Source organism: Cydia splendana, chromosome Z, assembly GCF_910591565.1.
Source record: "Cydia splendana chromosome Z, ilCydSple1.2, whole genome shotgun sequence".
In the NCBI taxonomy this organism is placed as follows: Eukaryota; Metazoa; Arthropoda; class Insecta; order Lepidoptera; family Tortricidae; genus Cydia; species Cydia splendana.
In genome coordinates, this window is record NC_085987.1 from 46,982,327 (window position 1) to 47,002,978 (window position 20,652).

The 20,652-nt window shown below is 38.3% G+C and overlaps 1 protein-coding gene across 1 annotated transcript in view; it reads left to right on the forward strand.

Moving 5' to 3' along the window:
- Positions 1 to 10,432: 10,432 nt before the first annotated feature.
- Positions 10,433 to 20,652, forward strand: part of LOC134804067 (plexin domain-containing protein 2) — a 48,855-nt gene continuing 38,635 nt past the window's right edge. The window contains exon 1 of the mRNA XM_063776964.1: positions 10,433 to 10,648. Coding sequence (XP_063633034.1) covers positions 10,564 to 10,648 — 85 coding nt within the window. The 5' untranslated portion in view covers positions 10,433 to 10,563. The remainder of the gene's footprint in view (positions 10,649 to 20,652) is intronic.

Genomic DNA, 20,652 nt, shown 5'->3' on the forward strand with positions numbered 1-20,652 from the left:
AGTTTGATAGCAGTGCAACTAGTGCTGCATGTTAGACATAAGTAACACAACACCGATTAGTACGTAAGGTTTAACTGTTAGTGCTAATTGTAAAATAAAATATCCAAATAAACAAAATAAATTATACGTCATAATTTCATAGAAGTTTTGACGTTTAAAATAACACTTGCACTGCGTGTGTTATCAAAATCGTTGCAGAATTATCTTGGTTTAACTCTAGTAATTTTCTTAAAAAACTGCTTAAGTAACATCAATTTCAAGGACATTGGGTGTTGACAGCGCCATAAGTGTGTAAAAGCGGTTTTATGACATTATTTCAACGATTTTAACAAGTCTACAAAAGTTTCGGTTTCGGTTTCGGTTTCGGCCGAAACTAGAGCCAAAGCCGAACATTCGGTTTCGGTTTCGGTTTCGGCAAAAAAACATGTTTCGGTCGGACACTACTCTTTATTTAGCTATAGTTCGTTTTTTTAGCATTAGAAATAACTTGAAAGAAGGTAAGCGATCTTGACATGTCTTTTAATGGAAAAACGCTGTTTAAAAATCAGTAACTATTACTTATTAAAGCAGAATATAAATGATCGTGTTAGATTCATAATTGTTACATATCTGCCGTGACTTATTTATAAAACGTATTTTTCAATTAAAAGACACATCAAGATTGTTTACCTTTTTTCTAATGTTAAAAAAACGAACTATAAAGGGGCCCACTGATTAACAGTCCGCCGGACGGTATCGGCCTGTCAGTTGTTCGGAACTGTCAAAATTTTGTTCTAACTGACAGGCCGATACCGACCGGCGGACTGTTAATCAGTGGGCCCCTTTAAGGCAGGTACCATCGTCCACACTGTTAACTGACAGTTCATAAACCTTGTTACAAAAAGCATATGGTCCACCGATGGACGGTTAAGTGTTGCTGTTTGTACAGTCGCCATCAGATATATCGAAGCGGCCTAGGTGCTCAAAAATATCCGAACACGCACTCTAGCGCCTTGACAATAGAGGCGTGTTCAGATACCTATTTGTGAGCGTCTAGGCCGCTCTGATATATTTTATAAATAATATTTAAGAATATTTTATAAATAGGCCATATTATTCTATCAACTAATATTTTGTTAATGTATTAAATTAACCTCCCTAGACTCCCTAGACCCTAGACCAGTGGTTCCTAACCTGGGGGTAATTACCCCCGTGGGGGTAAAACTGGTATTTTACGGGTGTAATAAGCTAACCTAATATAACTATACAACAAACATACACGTTTAATTTTTTATTACCATTGGGAGGAGGGGCAAAATCAGGTTCGCTAGGTAGTCATAGGGCTGACCGGACTGAAAAGGTTAGGTACCACTGCCCTTGACGCCCCTGGACGCCCTAATCTTTAACAAAATACCCCAATCAATAAATAAAATCGAAAACACAAATCTATTCAAAAGATCGCTTAATAAATACCTAACAGAGAAATCGTTTTACACGCTGCAGGAATTTTATGATGAGGTATCATATTATTATTAGAAATAAGTATAGGTATATCTGCACTTAAACCATTTTGTTTCATTTTATATTAACTAAATGTTATTAATATTGGTTAACGTAAGCAAATTAGCTCTTACGAGTACGATACACTAATGTGATCTCATATACAATGTGTCCGGTCAACCATGTCGGAGCCGTTAAGGGCGTGTAGTACAATCGATATCATCGATAAATCACCACGTGTTTTTTTTTTAAGTCAACGGTAATGAAATGGCGGCATTTTTAATTTTTCAAACACCTGAGCACGGGTGCACGTGGTATTTTTGGCATTATCTGTAAATTTTTCGTCCTACGAATACAAAAAATATCTCATTGGATAGCTAAACATGTAAGCAATCGATTAAAGCTAATAAATTAATAATTGTATGCAAACATTTCAATAGCAAGGCAAAAGAAAATATTATAAGTAAATAATTAGGACAGAAACGCATTACTTTTTCAGTTTTTATTTTTTTATGTAAAAACTGGGTCGTTTACCTACATTTTTTTTGCTCTGCGTTTGTAGTCATGTCATTCAGAAGAAACTATTGTAGTAAGTAAGTAGTAAGTACTTATTTTGTTATTTATTTATAAGATTGCTGCGCCCTTGCAGGGTCCATATATAATGTATAGGTACCTACCTACCTAATATTATGTAATATGTTTGCAATAAATGCTTTTGACTTTCACTTTTGACTTTTGGTACCGCTGGAAACAGGATGTGCAGAAAGACCTTAGCGAACTCGGAGCCTCCGACTGGACAGAAACGACATTGGACAGAGTAGCATGGCGGTCTTTGGTGTCGGAGGCCAAGATCCACTTCGGGTCGTAACGCCACAGCAGTAAGCAAGTTAAGTATTAAATTAACCTGACATTTTCCACTCATATTTAAATTGTATACCTACTGTTTCTTTTTCTTGCGTTTGTTTGTTTTACTTGTGTTGTTTTATCTAGTTTTATTCTTTGTATATCTATTGTTGTGACTTATTATAAGTGAAATGAACTGTATTTGCATGTATTTAACTGTGCTTACTTATAGCAAATAAAATTTGATCGATTGATATACCTATTTGATGGCGGCTGTACAAGCAGTACATGGTTATCGCAGGCCGGCGCCATAACGCTGTAGGTATATTATGTAAATGGGGAAATTCGAAAAACAAAGGATATAGTGGAGAGCGCACCATAAATTGCGCCACTCGCGGGACTGCCCTGCCGCGTAGGGTGACCATGCGGTGGGAGAGTTTAGGATAATCCAAAAAGGTTTAAGCTGTTCCATGAGACAAACTAAAATTTGTAATATGGATAAAACATGGGATCTTATTAGGAATATAAACATGTTAATTTTTTGAGCCTTTCCTTTAGGCCCCTCCAGACTGTTACAGTAACATTGTTACTATCCAGAGAGGGAAACGGGCATTTTTTGTATGGAGAAGCGATCCCGCTGTTTCCTCTGAACCGGCTGGGCTGGTCACCCTGCACACGCACGGGCCGCGCTGATTTCCCGCGCGGGCGGGATGAATCGACTACTTACTGCACTGTACTGTTGCCTATTTCTACATTTGTTACCGACAATAGTACACTAAGAGCTGGCACCGGTAAATGTAAATAGATTAGATTGGATAGATTTATTTCACAACATATGAAATACCTACCACTACCTACCTACCTACCTACCTACCTATCTACCTACCTACCTAATATTAGGTCATTACCTATGAAATTGGCGTTTTGTTCGGAGAATTTCAACGAAACACGAATTTCCATACAATTAATTTTGCGGATATTTTTTTGATGGCTAATTCAAACCAAACAAAATTTTTCCAGTAATTTTTGACACCTTTAAGGTATGTTTTCAATATCTCCATTTCTTGAAAATTGGTACCATTAGAAAAATATAAGTAATTTTAATACTCGAACCGACAGCACATGAAAAGACCTATTTTCAAGGCTTAATTCTGAACACTTAACAATAAAAAATAACAATTAATTGCTGTCAAGCAGTTTGGCGAAATCATATTGTAGTTTTATTGTAATTGTGTATGTACTTTTGTAAAAAAAAAAAAACTAGGATCAGACTTATATCTATGAACAAAAACGCCAATTTCATAGGTAAGGACCTAATATTTAGAGAGCAACGACACCCCTATCGGCTCTGGTTTTATATCCTATATTTTGATAAATATAGGCAGGGATGTAGCGAATATTCGCATCCGCATTCGCAACCGCGAAACTTTCGGATTATTTTCAACATCCGCATCTGCATCCGCATCCGCATACAATCGACGCGGAGCTTGATGGGGGTGCGCATGTGGAACAGGTCGGTACAGGAACGTCGTAGCAGCGGCGTAAGTGCTAGGATCACTCGTGCGTCTGTCTGTCACAGCCTATTTTCTCGGAAACGATCCAGAATTAAGTTGAAATTTGGTACACATATGTAAATTAGTGACCCAAAGATGGACATGTAACGTAAACAAATGAATTTTACACATGGGGGGCACTTTTGGAGGGTAAATTAGAAATTTAAAAAAGAATGCTTTCCAAACTATATCGTGTTATTTATCAAATGAAAGAGCTCATCTTGAGAATATCGAATATATTTTTTTTATAATTTTAAAATACATTTTAGGTTAGAAGTTATTTAAGAAAATAGCCAAAAATTGACCATTCCCCCCTTTATCTCCAAAACTACTGAATCTATAATTTTGAAAAAATACACAACACAATAGTTCTTTACCTATAGATGACAGGAAAACCTATTAGAAATGTGCAGTCAAACGTGAGTCGGACTTAATATACGGAACCCTTGAAACGCGAGTCCGACACGCAATTGGCCGGTTTTTTGTATATGAAATATACTCATTATAATTTGAAATATATTTATAAGTATGTACATACATATTTAGATTTTACCGGATCTTGAACTTGGACCATAGTTGTAAGTTGTGGACTTAAAGTTAAGTACCTAATTTTACGGTAATATAATAACTATAATAAGTCAATGCCCAGCTATTAGCGGACGCCCTTGGGTAGGTACTTTAGTTCAGTTCTAGGTATAGTTCGTAGGTTTCTAATAGAGCCCGAGCTAATCCTATTGTCTATCGTTAAGTAAAACCGCTCGTGCCACGTGCCACAACCACCTGCATAAAAAGTACAGTACTTCGGTTACTGAGTGCCGGCGAGTCGAACGCTACAGAACCAGTCTAAAATGTGTCATCAAGATGCGTAACAAAGGCGCGTTATCGGAGAGCGCACCTACACTGGTTTTTTGAGCGTTGGACTAGCCCGCGCTCAGGTGCCAAATATAATAATTATGACCCTTTTTTGCAGGTAAGTAGCACGTGCGGTTTTACTTAACAATAGACAATAGGATTAGCCGCCGGGCTCTATTACAAAGCTACGAACTATACCGTATATAATACCGTCTTTACCATAAGGGCACACAGGGCCCGTGCCCAGGGCCCCTGTCCTTAGGGAGCCCCGAAGGTCAGACTTTTGAAGGTAACATTTGATAACCCGTAATAAATAGAAGATCATAGTAGAAAAATGTTAGTATACTTAATTCGCTTTCCTTACTTTCCAAAAGTGCCCCAAATTATTGAGTGCCCAAGGGCCCCAGCGTAGTTTAAAACGGCCTTGCCTACCACGCAATAGTAGCGTTAGTAAGCGATATTCGTCGACAATACGTGTATCTTGGACATATTCTGTATTTCGACAAAAAACAACAGGAAAAGGAGATCTCCAGAAGAATCCAGTTGGGTTGGGCGGCATTCAACAAACTTGCGGACATCCTCAAATCTGATAACTTTCCACAATGCCTGAAAACTCGCCTCTTTAATCAATGTGTCCTGATGCCCACCATGACATACGGTGCCGAGACATGGACGCTCACTAAGGGGGCTGTGCATAAAATACGAGTAGCACAAAGAGCCATGGAGCGCACCATGCTCGGCATTAAACTGCAAGACCGAGTGAGGAATGTCGAAATCCGACGCCGCACCAAGGTACGAGACGTGGGTGACGTCATCTCCAAGCTTAAATGGAGTTGGGCGGGACATGTTGCTAGGCAGAGTGATGGCAGGTGGACCAAAATGTTGACGGATTGGTGGCCGCTTTCGGATGAAAGAAGCGCCTGGCGTCCGCTAGCTCGTTGGGTGGATGACATTCGGAAAATCGCGGGGCACTTTTGGAAGAGACTAGCCCAGGACCGGGATAAGTGGCGTACACGAAGAGAGGCCTATGCTCAGCAGTGGGCGACTGAAGGCTAGAATGATGATGATGATGATGATTCGTGGACTGAATTATTCGTACCATGTCGTGAATTGACGTCTGGCCAAGATGGGACACTCTGACAACACCGATTGTCGTATGTGTGGCGAAGAGGAAGAGACAGTAAGACACTTAATGTGTGAATGTCACGCCCTCGCCAGACAAAGAATGAAGGACTTTGGAGCAGGATACCTGGAACCAAAGGACTTTAAAACGCTACCCATGAGCTCCATCATCCGACACATGGATATGGTGGGAAAAGCTCTTGAGTAGTTGACGGATCTCTTCTAGGGGGTAACTGCACAAAAGATCCCTATGGGTCGAAGTGTATCCGCAAGGGCCCCCGAAAACAATAAGATAAGATAAGATAAGAATTGACGTGATTGTTTCATCGGATGGTCTCTTCAGAAGATCAGCTCTAGAAGTCGTCAGCATCATGTTGAGATATAACCTTTTTTAAATCGTTGAATATTTTCTTTTTTCTTTAATTATATTTTGAATTGTACAGTGCTTTAGTTTATAACTGTTATGCTGTATATCTTTTTTGTAATAAATAATAATAATCATTTCGTGGCACTTTCTCCCTCCTTTGTTCTCCTGTTTAGTATAATTATCTCTTATGTGTATGTGCTTACATGTTACATGGGGAAGAATTCATACCTGAAGCACCCGATTTTCTTGTTAGGAGAGAATAATAACATTTACACGTGAAATGAATGAAAAAGTAAAATGGGTGATGGAATCATTCACAACATTAAGTAATAATAAACTATTAAACACGATGCACACATCCAAAATATCCATAATTGTTTGTTTATTGGAGAAGTGGCAGCCTCATGGGCCTTTGCCAAAATACAGTAATAGATCACAAGTAAAATATTTCATAATACAAAGTATTATTGCATGATGTACGGTGATAGGCCTTCACGATGCACTGGAGGATAGCTGGAGCAGCAGTACAAAGCGTAATGGCGGCCGAGACCACGAACCGCCGAATGATGTCCAAGAATTGGTTGCTTATTCGTATTTCCAGAAGAATTCTTCATTAACTGCACCCGTCACACTTGCTATTCACTGCATAATATGCTATCTAAATTATACATTAAACAGCAAAATGCAAAAAATAAAAAAAATGTCTGGAGCACGATCCGCCATGTTCCAAGGATCATTCGAAAGTCTATCCATAATTAACATAGCACAACATATCTGACAGAATTGATTCACTGAATCACTGTCAAATTATTATGGTGATAATATACACTCTTTGGTAACTACCTTTACCTAAGTATTTAAATAATAAATTATAAATAAAAAACTTATTTAAAAACAAGCTTTTATTTAAATGCGCTAAAAAGAATAAAATAATTTATCTTTAAAAAAATTACTATCAAGATTTAACGTCATTACACAATTTATATGATATAAAACCTTGTCGTATTTTTGTCGTATTTAATTTTGGGGTCAGGATTTCGTTACAAACAATTTGAAGTCACTTTATATTACTTTTGCGAGGGCGTCCGCAGTACAGGAATGCACGCAGAGCGCCGCATCCGACTCCTTTAGTATGAGGGCACCGATGGTGGCCGTCTTTGGAGCGCGTATACGTCGGACTATTACGCCCAACACTTATAGTATGAGGGCGCCGTAGGCGCCCGGCTTTTGAACGCGTACGTCGGAGTACGCCCGACTCTTTTAGTATGAGGGCGCCTTCGGCGCCCGGCTTTGGAACGCGTTCGTCGGGCTATGCCCGCCACTTTTAGTATGAGGGCGCCGAAGGTACCCGGCTTTGGAACGCGTAGTTCGGGCTACGCCCGACTCTTTTAGTATGAGGGCGCCGAAGGCGCCCGGCTTTGGGACGCGCACGTCGGGCTACGCCCGACTCTTTTAGTATGAGGGCGCCGAAGGCGCCCGGCTTTGAAACGCGTACGTCGGGCTACACCCGACTCTTTTAGTATGAGGGCGCCGAAGGCGCCCGGCTTTGGAAAGCGTACGTCGGGCTACGCCCGACTCTTTTAGCATGAGGGCGCCGAAGGCGCCCGGCTTTGGAACGCGTACGTCGGGCTACGCCCGACTCTTTTAGTATGAGGGCGCCGAAGGAGCCCGGCTTTGGAACGCGTACGTCGGGCTACACCCGACTCTTTTAGCATGAGGGCGCCGAAGGTGCCCGGCTTTGGAACGCGTACGTCGGGCTACGCCCGACTCTTTTAGTATGAAGGCGCCTTAGGCGCCCGGCTTTGGAATGCGTAGTTCGGGCTACGCCCGACTCTTTTAGTATGAGGGCGCCGAAGGCGCCCGGCTTTGGAACGCGTACGTCGGGTTACGCCCGACTGTTTTAGCATGAGGGAACACGTACAGCGAGCCTCGTACGTAGTACGTTTTCGTCTATCAATCAGATGATAGAGTCGAAAAGTGGTAAACCACTTTCTTGGCTGACTGTACCATAATATTGCATCGTCATCCGACTTACATATGCACCTATGCAAATTTTCAGCTTTTGTGAAAATTCAATTATTATGATATTTATGATAGTACTAGTTATTATCGTTGACTGTACTTTTCTGTCCACAGTCAACTAATACTCATCGAGGCAATTCTAACAACCCTAAACACAATTAGGTTGTGTTATTTTATCACCGAGTTCCTATGGCCACCTAGGAGTCTCCATCATCAGATCAGCTCGATGGTACCATAATATTGCATTGTCATCCGACTTACATATATATGCAAATTTTCAGCTTCATTGGAAGTCGGCAAGTGGGTCAAATTTAGCTTGCAAGATTTGACCCGTACAAACATAGTTACATATTTACATAGGTACATTGCAAGTTAAATAAAAGCTTGTAATAAAAGAGTCTAGTATGGTAATAGTAAATAATAAAGAATATTTAGTGTCTTTGATAATAGGTACATTCATACAAGCTTCTTTTCTTCGTCAATCGGATAAAAACCAGGGTGAAATATTCTTTAAAAAAACCGGCCAAGTGCGAGTCGGACTCGCGCACGAAGGGTTCCGTACCATAATGCAAAAAAAAACGGAAAAAAATGCAAAAAGATAACGGTCACCCATCCAAGTACTGACCACGCCCGACGTTGCTTAACTTTGGTCAAAAATCACGTTTGTTGTATGGGAGCCCCACTTAAATCTTTATTTTATTCTGTTTTTAGTATTTGTTGTTATAGCGGCAACAGAAATACATCATCTGTGAAAATTTCAACTGTCTAGCTATCACGGTTCGTGAGATACAGCCTGGTGACAGACGGACGGACGGACGGACGGACGGACGGACGGACGGACGGACGGACGGACGGACGGACGGACAGCGAAGTCTTAGTAATAGGGTCCCGTTTTACCCTTTGGGTACGGAACCCTAATAAATCTAACCCTTAACACCATCTATCGGGTATGTGTTAAAACTATGCGTTCTCAAGTCAGTCAAGTTAACTTATGCAATTTTTTATGTTTCACGCCATCTAGTAATCATAAATGAAACCAACCAGATACCATAGATAATAATTAACTATTCATGAAAAATACAAAGTTATAAAAGTTATAGCTAGGAAAATTAAATTAAGTGATAACTAGGCGTGAAAGCATATTCGCTGCAGTTTTAAATATTTATTATTTGAAATGTTGTTTAAAGAACACGTAACGTTAGCGATGAAAAATGTTGCCAGCATATTAAAATTTCCTTTAAGTGGAGAAATTAAATTTAGAGATTTGGTCATGACTTTAAATTAATTTATCGTCAGATGGCACTGAAATCGAGTAACTATACTCAGACACACCCACTTTGTCATTCGAAAAAGGCGCGAAATTAAAAATTTCAATAGAAAGGCAACCCTTCGTGCCTACATTTTTTAAATTTGCTGCCTTTTTCTACTGACAAGCTGGGTGTGCCAGAGTATATTTTCGAGAATATTTTCTAGTATCAAAACTATAATTCCTACTACACAAAATGTGACCAACCCAAGATTTTTTGAAATTCCCTCCAAAATAGTGTGTATTATTTCAGTAGCCATTTTGATCCCATCGATCATTTTTATATGTACTTATAAAACAGATGCAAGACTTTTACTAGCTGTTTAACAATTAAAATGTTATGTGAGTTTCGTTTTTTTCCTCGCAAGTGTATAACGTCGTATGAAACACGTGTGCATTGGTCATTACATGTCATTACACACATGGGCTTTCTTATATCGCCTCGTGTGTAATGACCAACGTAGCACACTTGTATCATAATGTACTATTAATTCACAGCCGATAGTGTTTTAGCCTGATATAGTTATAATAAAAGTTCACATGTCACAAGCTTGTTAGTGGTGGGGCGTTCAGAAAACTCGGTTTCTTGCGGATTTCCCGTTTTGAGACAGTGGACTAGGAACGTCGGTAGAACTTAGTCCCATTACCTTTTTCGAGACAATGTAGTAGTGGCGGGATATCCATATCCATAGAACTTCGTGGTCTCCGGCTTGCCTGTAATGATCCTTTTTTTTTAGAATTTACGTTTTTGGGTTGGCATATTAAAATAGGTAATACTAATACATAAGCATTTATTAAAACCTCCCTACCATATCGATACGTGTATTTATTTATCGAATATCGAAAATCTTTATCAAATTGTACGCGTTTTTTACTCGGCGACTGGCAACACTGTCCATCCGACCATACGAACTTGTTCACCGTTGGTTCGGTTTCATCGTTCACACCGCCAGCGTGGTAAACGTCAATGCCAAGACGGTCTTATATTTTTAACGTAAATAGCACATCCGTACTCTAAAATGGACTTTTACAACAAAAAAGTGAGTGTTCTGAAGCTTGCCGCTGCGGTTTTGCTATGTTTGCACCTCTCAAGCCCAGTGAAAGGTAAGTAATACGGTGTAACTAAAGTAAACAAAGAATAAACTGTGTATTTTCGAACAGTTGAGGCCTTGTTCTCGTATGTCGTGACTCAAATCTATTCGATGCTAATTGTTAATTTGGCAACAACATAGTTTCGTATAGGCCTACGCGGGCGAGCGAATTGTGTTTATTAGGCATTATGATGAGTCCTGTGCATGATGATATAGTTTTAAAAAAGTCTAGACTTTTCTATGGTTAATAACTTTTTTTTAAACTGCGTCTTAGTGACTCATTTCTCATTAGAGGACACTTGGATGCATACAAGATGCTTTGATGAAATCAGAGCCGTGATAACATATTGCAAAGCTGGCTTGCTATAGGCTACATTTTTATCTAATCTATATGCAATGTAAACAAGTAGCTAGTGTTTTTATTTTCTCGTTCGTGTATATTTTAAACCTTAATACACATTGTAAAGAAACTTGATAATATAAGTACGTAGGTTTTGTTATAAACAAAAGCTGTTAAATTCTTGTTTGTAAGATTCTTACGTGGCTATCCACTAAAATCAGTGCTTTGTATCGTTTTCAAGCAAAAGGTACCACTTTGTCACTTACCATAAGGACGAAATTTGCTTGTATCTTTATACAAATAACTTGTCAAAGTGTCCTTATGACAAGCAACAAAGTGGAAGGTACCTTTTACTTAAAAATGACACCTCTTACCAGTTGCAGAATGTAGTACAAAATTGTTTTCTATCATACCAATTTTCTTGGAAACGGTTATATTTGTCATGCTACTTCAGTCAACCTCAGTAATTTTTGTGCCGAGACTGACTGAAATAGTATCAGAAGATTAAATATATATTTGGAGACTGTCTCATAGATCAACTTAGTCCCTAACTAAGCTAAACTGGTACGTACAGTCACCTGCAACAATATATTACATAATGAAGGCCGCACAAATATCTGACACAATCTTATTTGAAAAGCCATAAGTGTGTCACATATTTTTGCGGCCTGCGAAGAGCAACATATTGCAGGTGACTATACTTAGGCCACTAGGTGACAAATATTTGGCTACTAGGATTCCAACTCAAGACAGTGGTCTTACAAAAAGTAGTGACTTACAAAAGCAAGCTCTCTAAAAGGCCAATCTGGCCTCATGTATGTAAATATGTGGGTAGATGACAAAGAGTGCATTATAAAGTACTGGTGTTGTAAAGTTATTGGCCACTACATACTTAGTAATTGGCCACTCTCATAGTCTAATAAAACATGGTCTTCTCTTCCCAGAGTGACACAAGCCTACGTCACAATAACATTGCCACTTTGTATAGCGCTATCGCATATTGTATAGCGCTGTTGCATGATGACGTAGGCTTGTGTCAGTCAGGTGACCTAGAAAAGACAGGAAGAGAGTACCAGGCGGAGTATATTATTATACCATGGCCACTCTTAAGAATAATGCCTCAAAAGGGTATTTTCCTACTAGAAATCAGTTACTTTTTAGAACTGTCAAAACGATTTGCTAATATTGAATTTATATGAAACATTACATTGTGATGTCACGGTCAACTCACCTACTTTTTATATTTCTATCCGATTTATTAAATAGAACTTGTGTTTAAAAATAACTCCTATCTGTGTTTTTCTAATAATTATCTGGTGCTTTATTTCATGCATGGTGTTAAATAATTTATTTTAAATACAGTATACTACCCTATTGCCTTGTTTCTTTCTGATTTGTTAGGAATGGCCAATTACTATGTAGTGGCCAATAATTATAGCGGTCACCCTACAAAAATGAGGTTCAAGTATTTGAATGCAATTCTTAAATATAAGTTTTATAATTGGGCAAGTATAATAGTGGGTATCTTAAAAGGCACTAGGGGTATTCCAGAAAAGTGTCAGGTATGTGACACAATTTTGCTAACACTTATGAATTATGAAAATACTGCGGCTAGACCAAAGGCACTAGAAGATAAATTGTGTCCAATTCAGGAGAGAGTATTTAATTGAATACCTCTCAAAACCCTCAAAACGACAGAACATGTGATTATGGCTAAAACAGCTGACTGCAGATAAAAAGGACAAAAAAAAAACTTTTCTGATATGCCCATATTTGGCATGATAACTTAGCTTTAAATTCAACGCTATCTATTACAAATTTCTGTATGTTATTAAGGTAGCTGCCTCACACGTCACAGTTGCCATCGGATATATCGGTACGGCCGGGGTGCGCAAAAATATATGAACACGCACGCTAAAGCCTTGACAATAGAGGCGTGGTCAGATATTTGTGAACACCTTGGCAGCTCCGATACATCTGATGGCGACTGTCGGACTGTACCTGAGAAAATGGGTCTTTTTGTGGAATGCTTCTAGGACTACTAGGTTTGACTACTGCTTGACCTTAACACAATTAGTAAGGAGTTATCATGGTTTATGATCCAATTGCAATTTTGGCTGTGTGCGACTGTTTTAAGTATATTAAGTTGTATAAACGCTTAAGTTGTAGCTCTTAAAGGCGACTCCAGTTATTAAATGCTCTAAAGATTTGACAGACAATGGCGCCTTCTGTCTCCATCATCAGATCAGGTCGATGGTACCATAATATTGCAAGAAGTTTTAACTCAATTGAATAATGGGAATTGGCATGATGACAGTAACAAAGAATCATGGAAATAATGGTTTCAAAAATCATATATTATGTTATGTTAATAATGTGAATCTAAAAAATGGCCCAATTTCAGTATAATTGCCAATTGGGAAGTGGTTCTAATTTAGCTTGCAAGATTTAACTCGAACAAACAAATTACAAACCAAAAAACATTGCATGTTCAATAAAAGCTTGTAATAAGAGGGATGAGTATAGGGAATATTACTGCAATGTTCTGCCGCCAGAGTGCAGCACTACCGACTCAGTAAATTCATAAACTAACTTATACATACTGTGCCTTAAACTGTTTTTAGGGTTCCGTACCCAAAGGGTAAAACGGGACCCTATTACTAAGACTTCGCTGTCCGTCCGTCCGTCCGTCCGTCCGTCCGTCCGTCTGTCACCAGGCTGTATCTCACGAACCGTGATAGCTAGACAGTTGAAATTTTCACAGATGATGTATTTCTGTTGCCGCTATAACAACAAATACTAAAAACAGAATAAAATAAAGATTTAAATGGGGCTCCCATACAACAAACGTGATTTTTGACCAAAGTTAAGCAACGTCGGGAGTGGTCAGTACTTGGATGGGTGACCGTTTTTTTTTGCTTTTTTTTTTGTTTTTTTTTTATATGGTACGGAACCCTTCGTGCGCGAGTCCAACTCGCACTTGCCCGATTTTTTGACAAGTTTTCACAGACAATAAAATATAACATTGATGCATTAAGGCTGTTTGTTAACAAGGGCCTACCGGTAAACGCGAAAATCGAAATTTAGTTATCTGCCTCTTTATCGCTCGATTCGATATCGCTTTGTCTGTCTGTGGCACCGTAGCTCTTTAACGGATTTGGATGCGGTTTTTTTATTTCAAAACAGGATTTGTAGCGGTGGTTGCTAAGACACGTAGTCACACGTCACATATCTAAATCGGGTCATCTGTTTCACTGGGGCTTTTGAAAGATAACATAAGGAACCAACTCAAAATCTACATTTGATTAGTTTGCCCCGCATGTAGGGTTACCAGATGTCAGGAATTTTGGCCGTTTGTCAGGGATGCGGCCGGAACACGTAAATGTCAGGAATTTTAGTGATTTACTTACATACGTATATCCAAACCAAATTAAATTAATATAAACAATGTATCAAGCATACATAGATATCGCTGAAGGCTAGCCCCGAACTCCCCCCCCCCCCCCCCCTTCGCTGATATGAGCGTCAGGTAAAATATTCGCAAATCAGGAATTTTGTCAGGAAATCCCAAATTTGTATCTATGTGGAAAAAATGCAAAATAACTTTCTCGTCAGTTTTTGAACAATCAAGAGAGCAGAGCTAAATTAGCTGGTGTGGTAAAAATATTTTCTATAATGTCAATATCCAGAGAGCAAAATGGAGACTTGTATACAGGGTGTGTCTGACCATGGGGCTTTAAATCCAGGGCTCGATTCTACTCGCTAAACTGAGCTACTTTTATTATGGCACCAACCCCGAAATCCCGATTTTTTTTTTTTACTTTGTCATACATTTTGGCTGATCAGATGTCGACGTTTTCTATGGAAAAGCCAAAAAAAAATCTCCGATTTTAGGGTTGGTCCCATAGTAAAAGTAGCTAAGTTTAGCGAGTAAAATCAAGCCCTGGATTTAAAGCCCCATGGTCAGAAACATACTGTATACGGAGAAGCGATGCACCATTATCGCCTTATACACCTGTGTACCTTCTCAAAGTGAATTGATAATAGAATTTGATACTTATGTAACTGTCTATACTATCACGTTACTGCGATAAGGTCGTATAACCAGATAACCACCTACCGCTGTAACTTGACTCTGAGAATGACCAGAGAAATGTACGGTCGATATCACAAACATCTTTACAACCCAACGTTCCAAAAATATATAGACACTACCTTAAAGTCGGGTCCAGATGGGTATAACGTGTAATGTAATCCATCGTGTGACTGTAATGTAACACGAATTCTGCGTGTGGACGGCACTACATTACATGCAACGTTGTGCCGGAAACATCGCCTGTCGGTTCTTAGCGCGCGTCCACACGTTGACGCTATATTACACGTAATCTTACATTAGGGGTCGTCCAGAAATCATGTGATCGTTTAGAGGGGGGGTGGGGGTAAGGTACGTGTATTTATTTTTTTCAAAACGGGAATGCCAAATCAACAATATTACTCAAAAATTTAATCAGATCATACAATCCGCTCTATTTTATATGCGTATTTACCCAATAAAAACATTTATCGCACCAACTTTAAAACATTAATAATAAAAGCTCGTATCGGCGCCATGGCCTTGGTTGCTTAGCGTTATCACGTGATCTTGTGGCGGGAGAGGGGGGGTCTAAAATAGGCCAAATATGATCACATGATTTCTGGACGACCCCTTACACGTTACACCAGTCTGGATCCGGCTTTATTGTCAGTGTCATCAATTAATGGGGTTGGCAACTGTCAAAGGTTTGCATAGATGACGCCATCATAGCTGGTCACTTTTTCTATGAGAATTGGCATAAAAATTCCATTAAAAAAACAAAGATTTTGAAATAGAAATATAAATAATTTATTCGTGAGCACAAACACAAAATAAAAACTTATACAGAACAGAGAAACATAAAAAAAAGAGAAAGTGCCACGAAATGGTCTCACCTCAGCATGTTGCTGGCGACTTCCAGCGCTGAGCTTCCGATGAGACCATCCGGTGAAACAATCACGACAGGTAACATGAATATAACAACAAAATTAATATATACATACACAATTTGACACAATTCTAGGGATTGACAGGGCAAGCTATGCTGGCGCCATCTGCTAAATACTTCGACCGACCCCATTCACTCATTGTCAACTCGGTTTTCACTTTCGATAACAGTTGAACTAAAGACCAATATACACTGCGCCCTCTATACGTAAAATACCCAGGTTTCTGTAGGTCCAGTATATCTGGTTTAAGCCGGCCCTGTTAAACGTCACGGGTCAAACACCTCAATTAAGTTTAGTACAGGAAACTAAACAATTAACTATGGTTTAAACTCCTTTCATTGGGAGGCCGGTGTCCAGTGCTATTGCGTGTTTTAGCACGTTAACAACGACCGGTCTGGCCTAGTGGGTAGCGACCTAGCGACCCAGCCTAAGAAGCCGATGGTCCTGGGTTCGAATCCCGGTAAGGGCATTTATTTGTGTAATGAACACAACTATTTGTTCCTCATGGATGTTTTCTATGTTATATACATAGAAAACATACATCCATATGTATTTATCTATATTAAGTATGTATATCGTCGCCTAGCACCCATGGGTACAAGCTTTGCTTAGTTTGGGGCTAGGTTGTTCTGTGTAAGATGTGTCCCCTAATATTTATTTATTAACAGTAAGGAATGCAATTACTGGACAATCTTTAAAACCGGTTACGGGTATGCCCGAAAATTAATAGATAATCGGTTACGGTTATTTTCGACAAAAATGATAAATTTACAACTGAGTAGTTAAACAATTCGAAAATTCTATACCAAATTTCAACTAAATCGGTTCAGCGGCTAATAAGCATGAAGAGGTAAAGGGGCCCACAGATTACCAGTTCGCCGGATAATATCAGCCTGTCGTCATTAATCGCAAAAGGTGACAGTTCCGAATAACTGTCAGGAATCTGTGAGCCCCTTCACAGACAGACAGGCACTCACACTTTCACACTTATAATATTATACTACCCCCCTTATTCATAAACGCGTTACAAACCTCAATTAGATAAAAACCATTTGTCCCTTACATGTCATGATAAAACATAATTTAACTAAATCAGGCCCGTAAAGTTTTATGGTTTTTATGAATAAGGGGCTATTCATAAATTACGTCATTTCAAATTAGGGGGGGTCCGGACATCGGATGATGGTAGCATGACGTAGGAGGAAACAGGGTCATTTGAAGCATGATTTTTGGATGATTGGGGGGGGGGGGGGGGGGGGGTCAAAAATCGTCAAAAATAGATGACGTAATTTATGGACAGCCCCTAAGGGGGTTAGTATGGATCTTAAGCGCTACTCCGCAAGGACTCATCGAGCCTCCGTATAAAGACTCCGTCAACAATTTTGTAGGTTTTATCAAAATACTACAGCATAAATCGTAATCTTAAGGTGACAGTCCATTTCCATCAACGACAGCTGCACTACTGTTGCGACGTTACTGTCATTCATTGTCTTGTCATTCATTTTACTATGGAAATTGACAATTACATCGACGTTCAGCGTTTAGCTGCACTACTAGTACGAACGCGTCGGTGTTAAGGTGACAGTCCATTTCCAACGACAGCAGCACTACCATTCATTTTACTATGGAAGTTGACAATAACACCGACGCGTTTCGTACTAGACTAGTAGTGCAGCTGCGGTCAGAAATGGAATGTTACCCTTATTGTCAATTTCCATAGTTAAATGAATGGTAGTGCTTCTGTCGTTGGAAATGGACTGTCACCTTTATGCAACTTGCCTTGTACTGGAGATGACACACATGCAAGCACCACAGTAGGTATTAGCTGAGATGCACTTTGCACTCTAAAAACAATAACATTGATTATATTCCTGTAAAAGCGACCAGTTGTTCTTGCGGGAATCCCTTAATGTGCAATTTTATTTTTAAGTGACGTATTCCAAGAATGAATATTATTCACTATGAGGAAAATGTGATAACTCCTACAATTTACTTACCTACCCACGAGGAATTCAATAATTTTTAGGGTTCCGTACCTCAATAGGAAATAATCGGAACCCTTATAGGATCACTCGCGCGTCTGTCTGTTTGGCTGCCTGTCCGTCTGTCATACCCCATTTTCTCCAAAAGTACTGGACCAATTAAGTTGAAATTTGGTACAAATGTAAATTCGTGACCCAAAGACGGACATCTTACGTAAACAAATGAATTTTAAACATGGAGCCCACTTTTGGGGGGTAAATAAGAAAATTAAAAATTAATGTTTTTTAAACTACATCGTGTTACATAGTCTGTTCGAGAAACGGAAAACGGTGAAAAATAGAGATAATACTCCTAAAAATACGTGTGATATCTCATTAGATTCGTAATGATGTCTAGAAAAATGTATTCGAAGCGTGTATTAGCACACAAAAAATATCAAAAGTTATAAACAAAAAAGTGGAGGATATTTCCAATCATACATTCCATACTTGCAGAACTGTATCTCCATTATTTATACTTTTTATTCAACGCTGAACATAGCCCTCCGTGCCTCATTTTCGGGAAACGCGCGCGGCGTGAAAAAACGATTACGGAACATTAAATATAATTTTAAAGATATTAAATATTGATTGAAAAATTATTAAAATTGATGGTGTATTTAAAACATGTTAAAAAATGTACTACTTGTATAAATTTATCTTAAAGTTATTTTTTCAATAAGTTATGCAATTGTTAATCAACAAAATTTTCTCGAACATCCTTCTTTATTGAAAACGACAAAAACTGTATAAATAACTATTGTAAAATTTTGTCGCTATCTAGAGCCCTTCTCATATACATACTTAATAAGATCACATTATAAAAGTCTTAATAAAGTTAATAGTTTGCTTAAAATAAGTTTTAGAATAACATAGAAAATTGACGAAAAACGAAAAATCAAGGTAAAATTGTAAAATATAAAACAATATTATAACCAAACTATTAATTTTTTCAGAACTTTTATAACGTGATCTTATTAATCATGTATATGAGAAGGGCTCTAGAAAGCGAGGAAATTTTACAATAGTTATTTATACAATTTTTTTTCGTTTTCAATAAAGAAGAAATTTCGAGAAAATTTTGTTCATTATCAATTGCCTGACTTGTTGAAAAAATAACTTTAAGATAAATTTCTACAAGTATTACATTTGTTGACATGTTTTAAATCCGCCATTTTTTTTAATTTTCAATGAATATTTAATACCTTTAAAATTATATTTACTGTTACGTAATCGCTTTTTCACGCCGCGCGCGTTTCCCGAAAATGAGGCACGGAGGGCTATGTTCAGCGTTGAATAAAAAGTATAAATAATGGAGATACAGTTCTGCAAGTATGGAATGTATGATTGGAAATATCCTCCACTTTTATAATATTAATTTTGGTTCCTTAAATATTAATACTTTTTGAGATATTAGGGAAATAAGAAAAATCTACTTTGTCCTTTTTTTTTGTTAATAACTTTTGTAATTTTTATGTGCTAAAACACGCTTTGAATACATTTTTCTAGACATCATTATGAATCTAATGAGGTATCACACGTATTTTTAGCAGTATTATCTCTATTTTTCATCGTTTTCCGTTTCTCGAACAGACTATACATATCAAATTAAAATTTTGATAATTTCAAAAATATATTTTTTGTAATTTTAAAATAAATAGTTTCGAAGTTATTTAAGAAAATAGCCCAAAAAATGGCCATTCTCCACCTTTATCTCCGAAACTACTGCCTCTAAAATTTTGAAAAAAATATACTAAATAGTTCTTAAAATACGAGTACCTACATTGTTAAAAATTGGGTAATGTACGGAACCCTTGGAACGCGAGTCCGACTCGCACTTGACCGGTTTTTTGTAATAAGCTTGTATTTTACAAGCTTTTATTTAGTTTCACCTGACCGTTGTCTGTCTATCTGTCAGTCTGTAATCAAATCTTGCAAGTTAAATTTGATCCACTTCCCGGTTTCCGATTGAGCTGAAATTTTGCATACATACGTAAGTCGGGTGACAATGCAATATTATGGTGTCATCGAGCTGATCTGATGATGGAGACCGGAGGTGGCTATAGGAACTCTGTGGTAAAACAACGAAACCTAATTGTGTTTGGGGTTTTTAGATTTGTCTCGATGAGTATTAGTTGCCTGTGGGAAGAAAAGTACAGTCAGCGATAAAAGCTTGTACCAAAAATGAAATTTTTGACAAAAACTTATTACAAGCTTTTATTTACTTTCACCTGACCGTTGTCTGTCTGTCTGTCGGTCTGTAATCAAATCTTGCAAGTTAAATTTGATCCACTTCCCGGTTTCCGATCGAGCTGAAATTTTGCATGCATGTATAAATCGGATGACAATGCAATATTATGGTACCATCGAGCTGATCTGATGATGGAGACAGGAGGTGGCCATAGGAACTCTATGATGAAACAACGCCACCCAATTGTGTTAGGGGTTTTTAGAATTGTCTCGACGAGTATTAGTTGTCTGTCGTAAGAAAAGTACAGTCAGCGATAAAAGCTTTTACCAAAAATGATTTTTTTGCCAAAAACTTATTAATCTTATACCTACTATGAGTTCCATGCACTTTGCAGCACTTGGCTGCAGCTAGATTATGTCAGTAATGATAAATTACCTACTTTA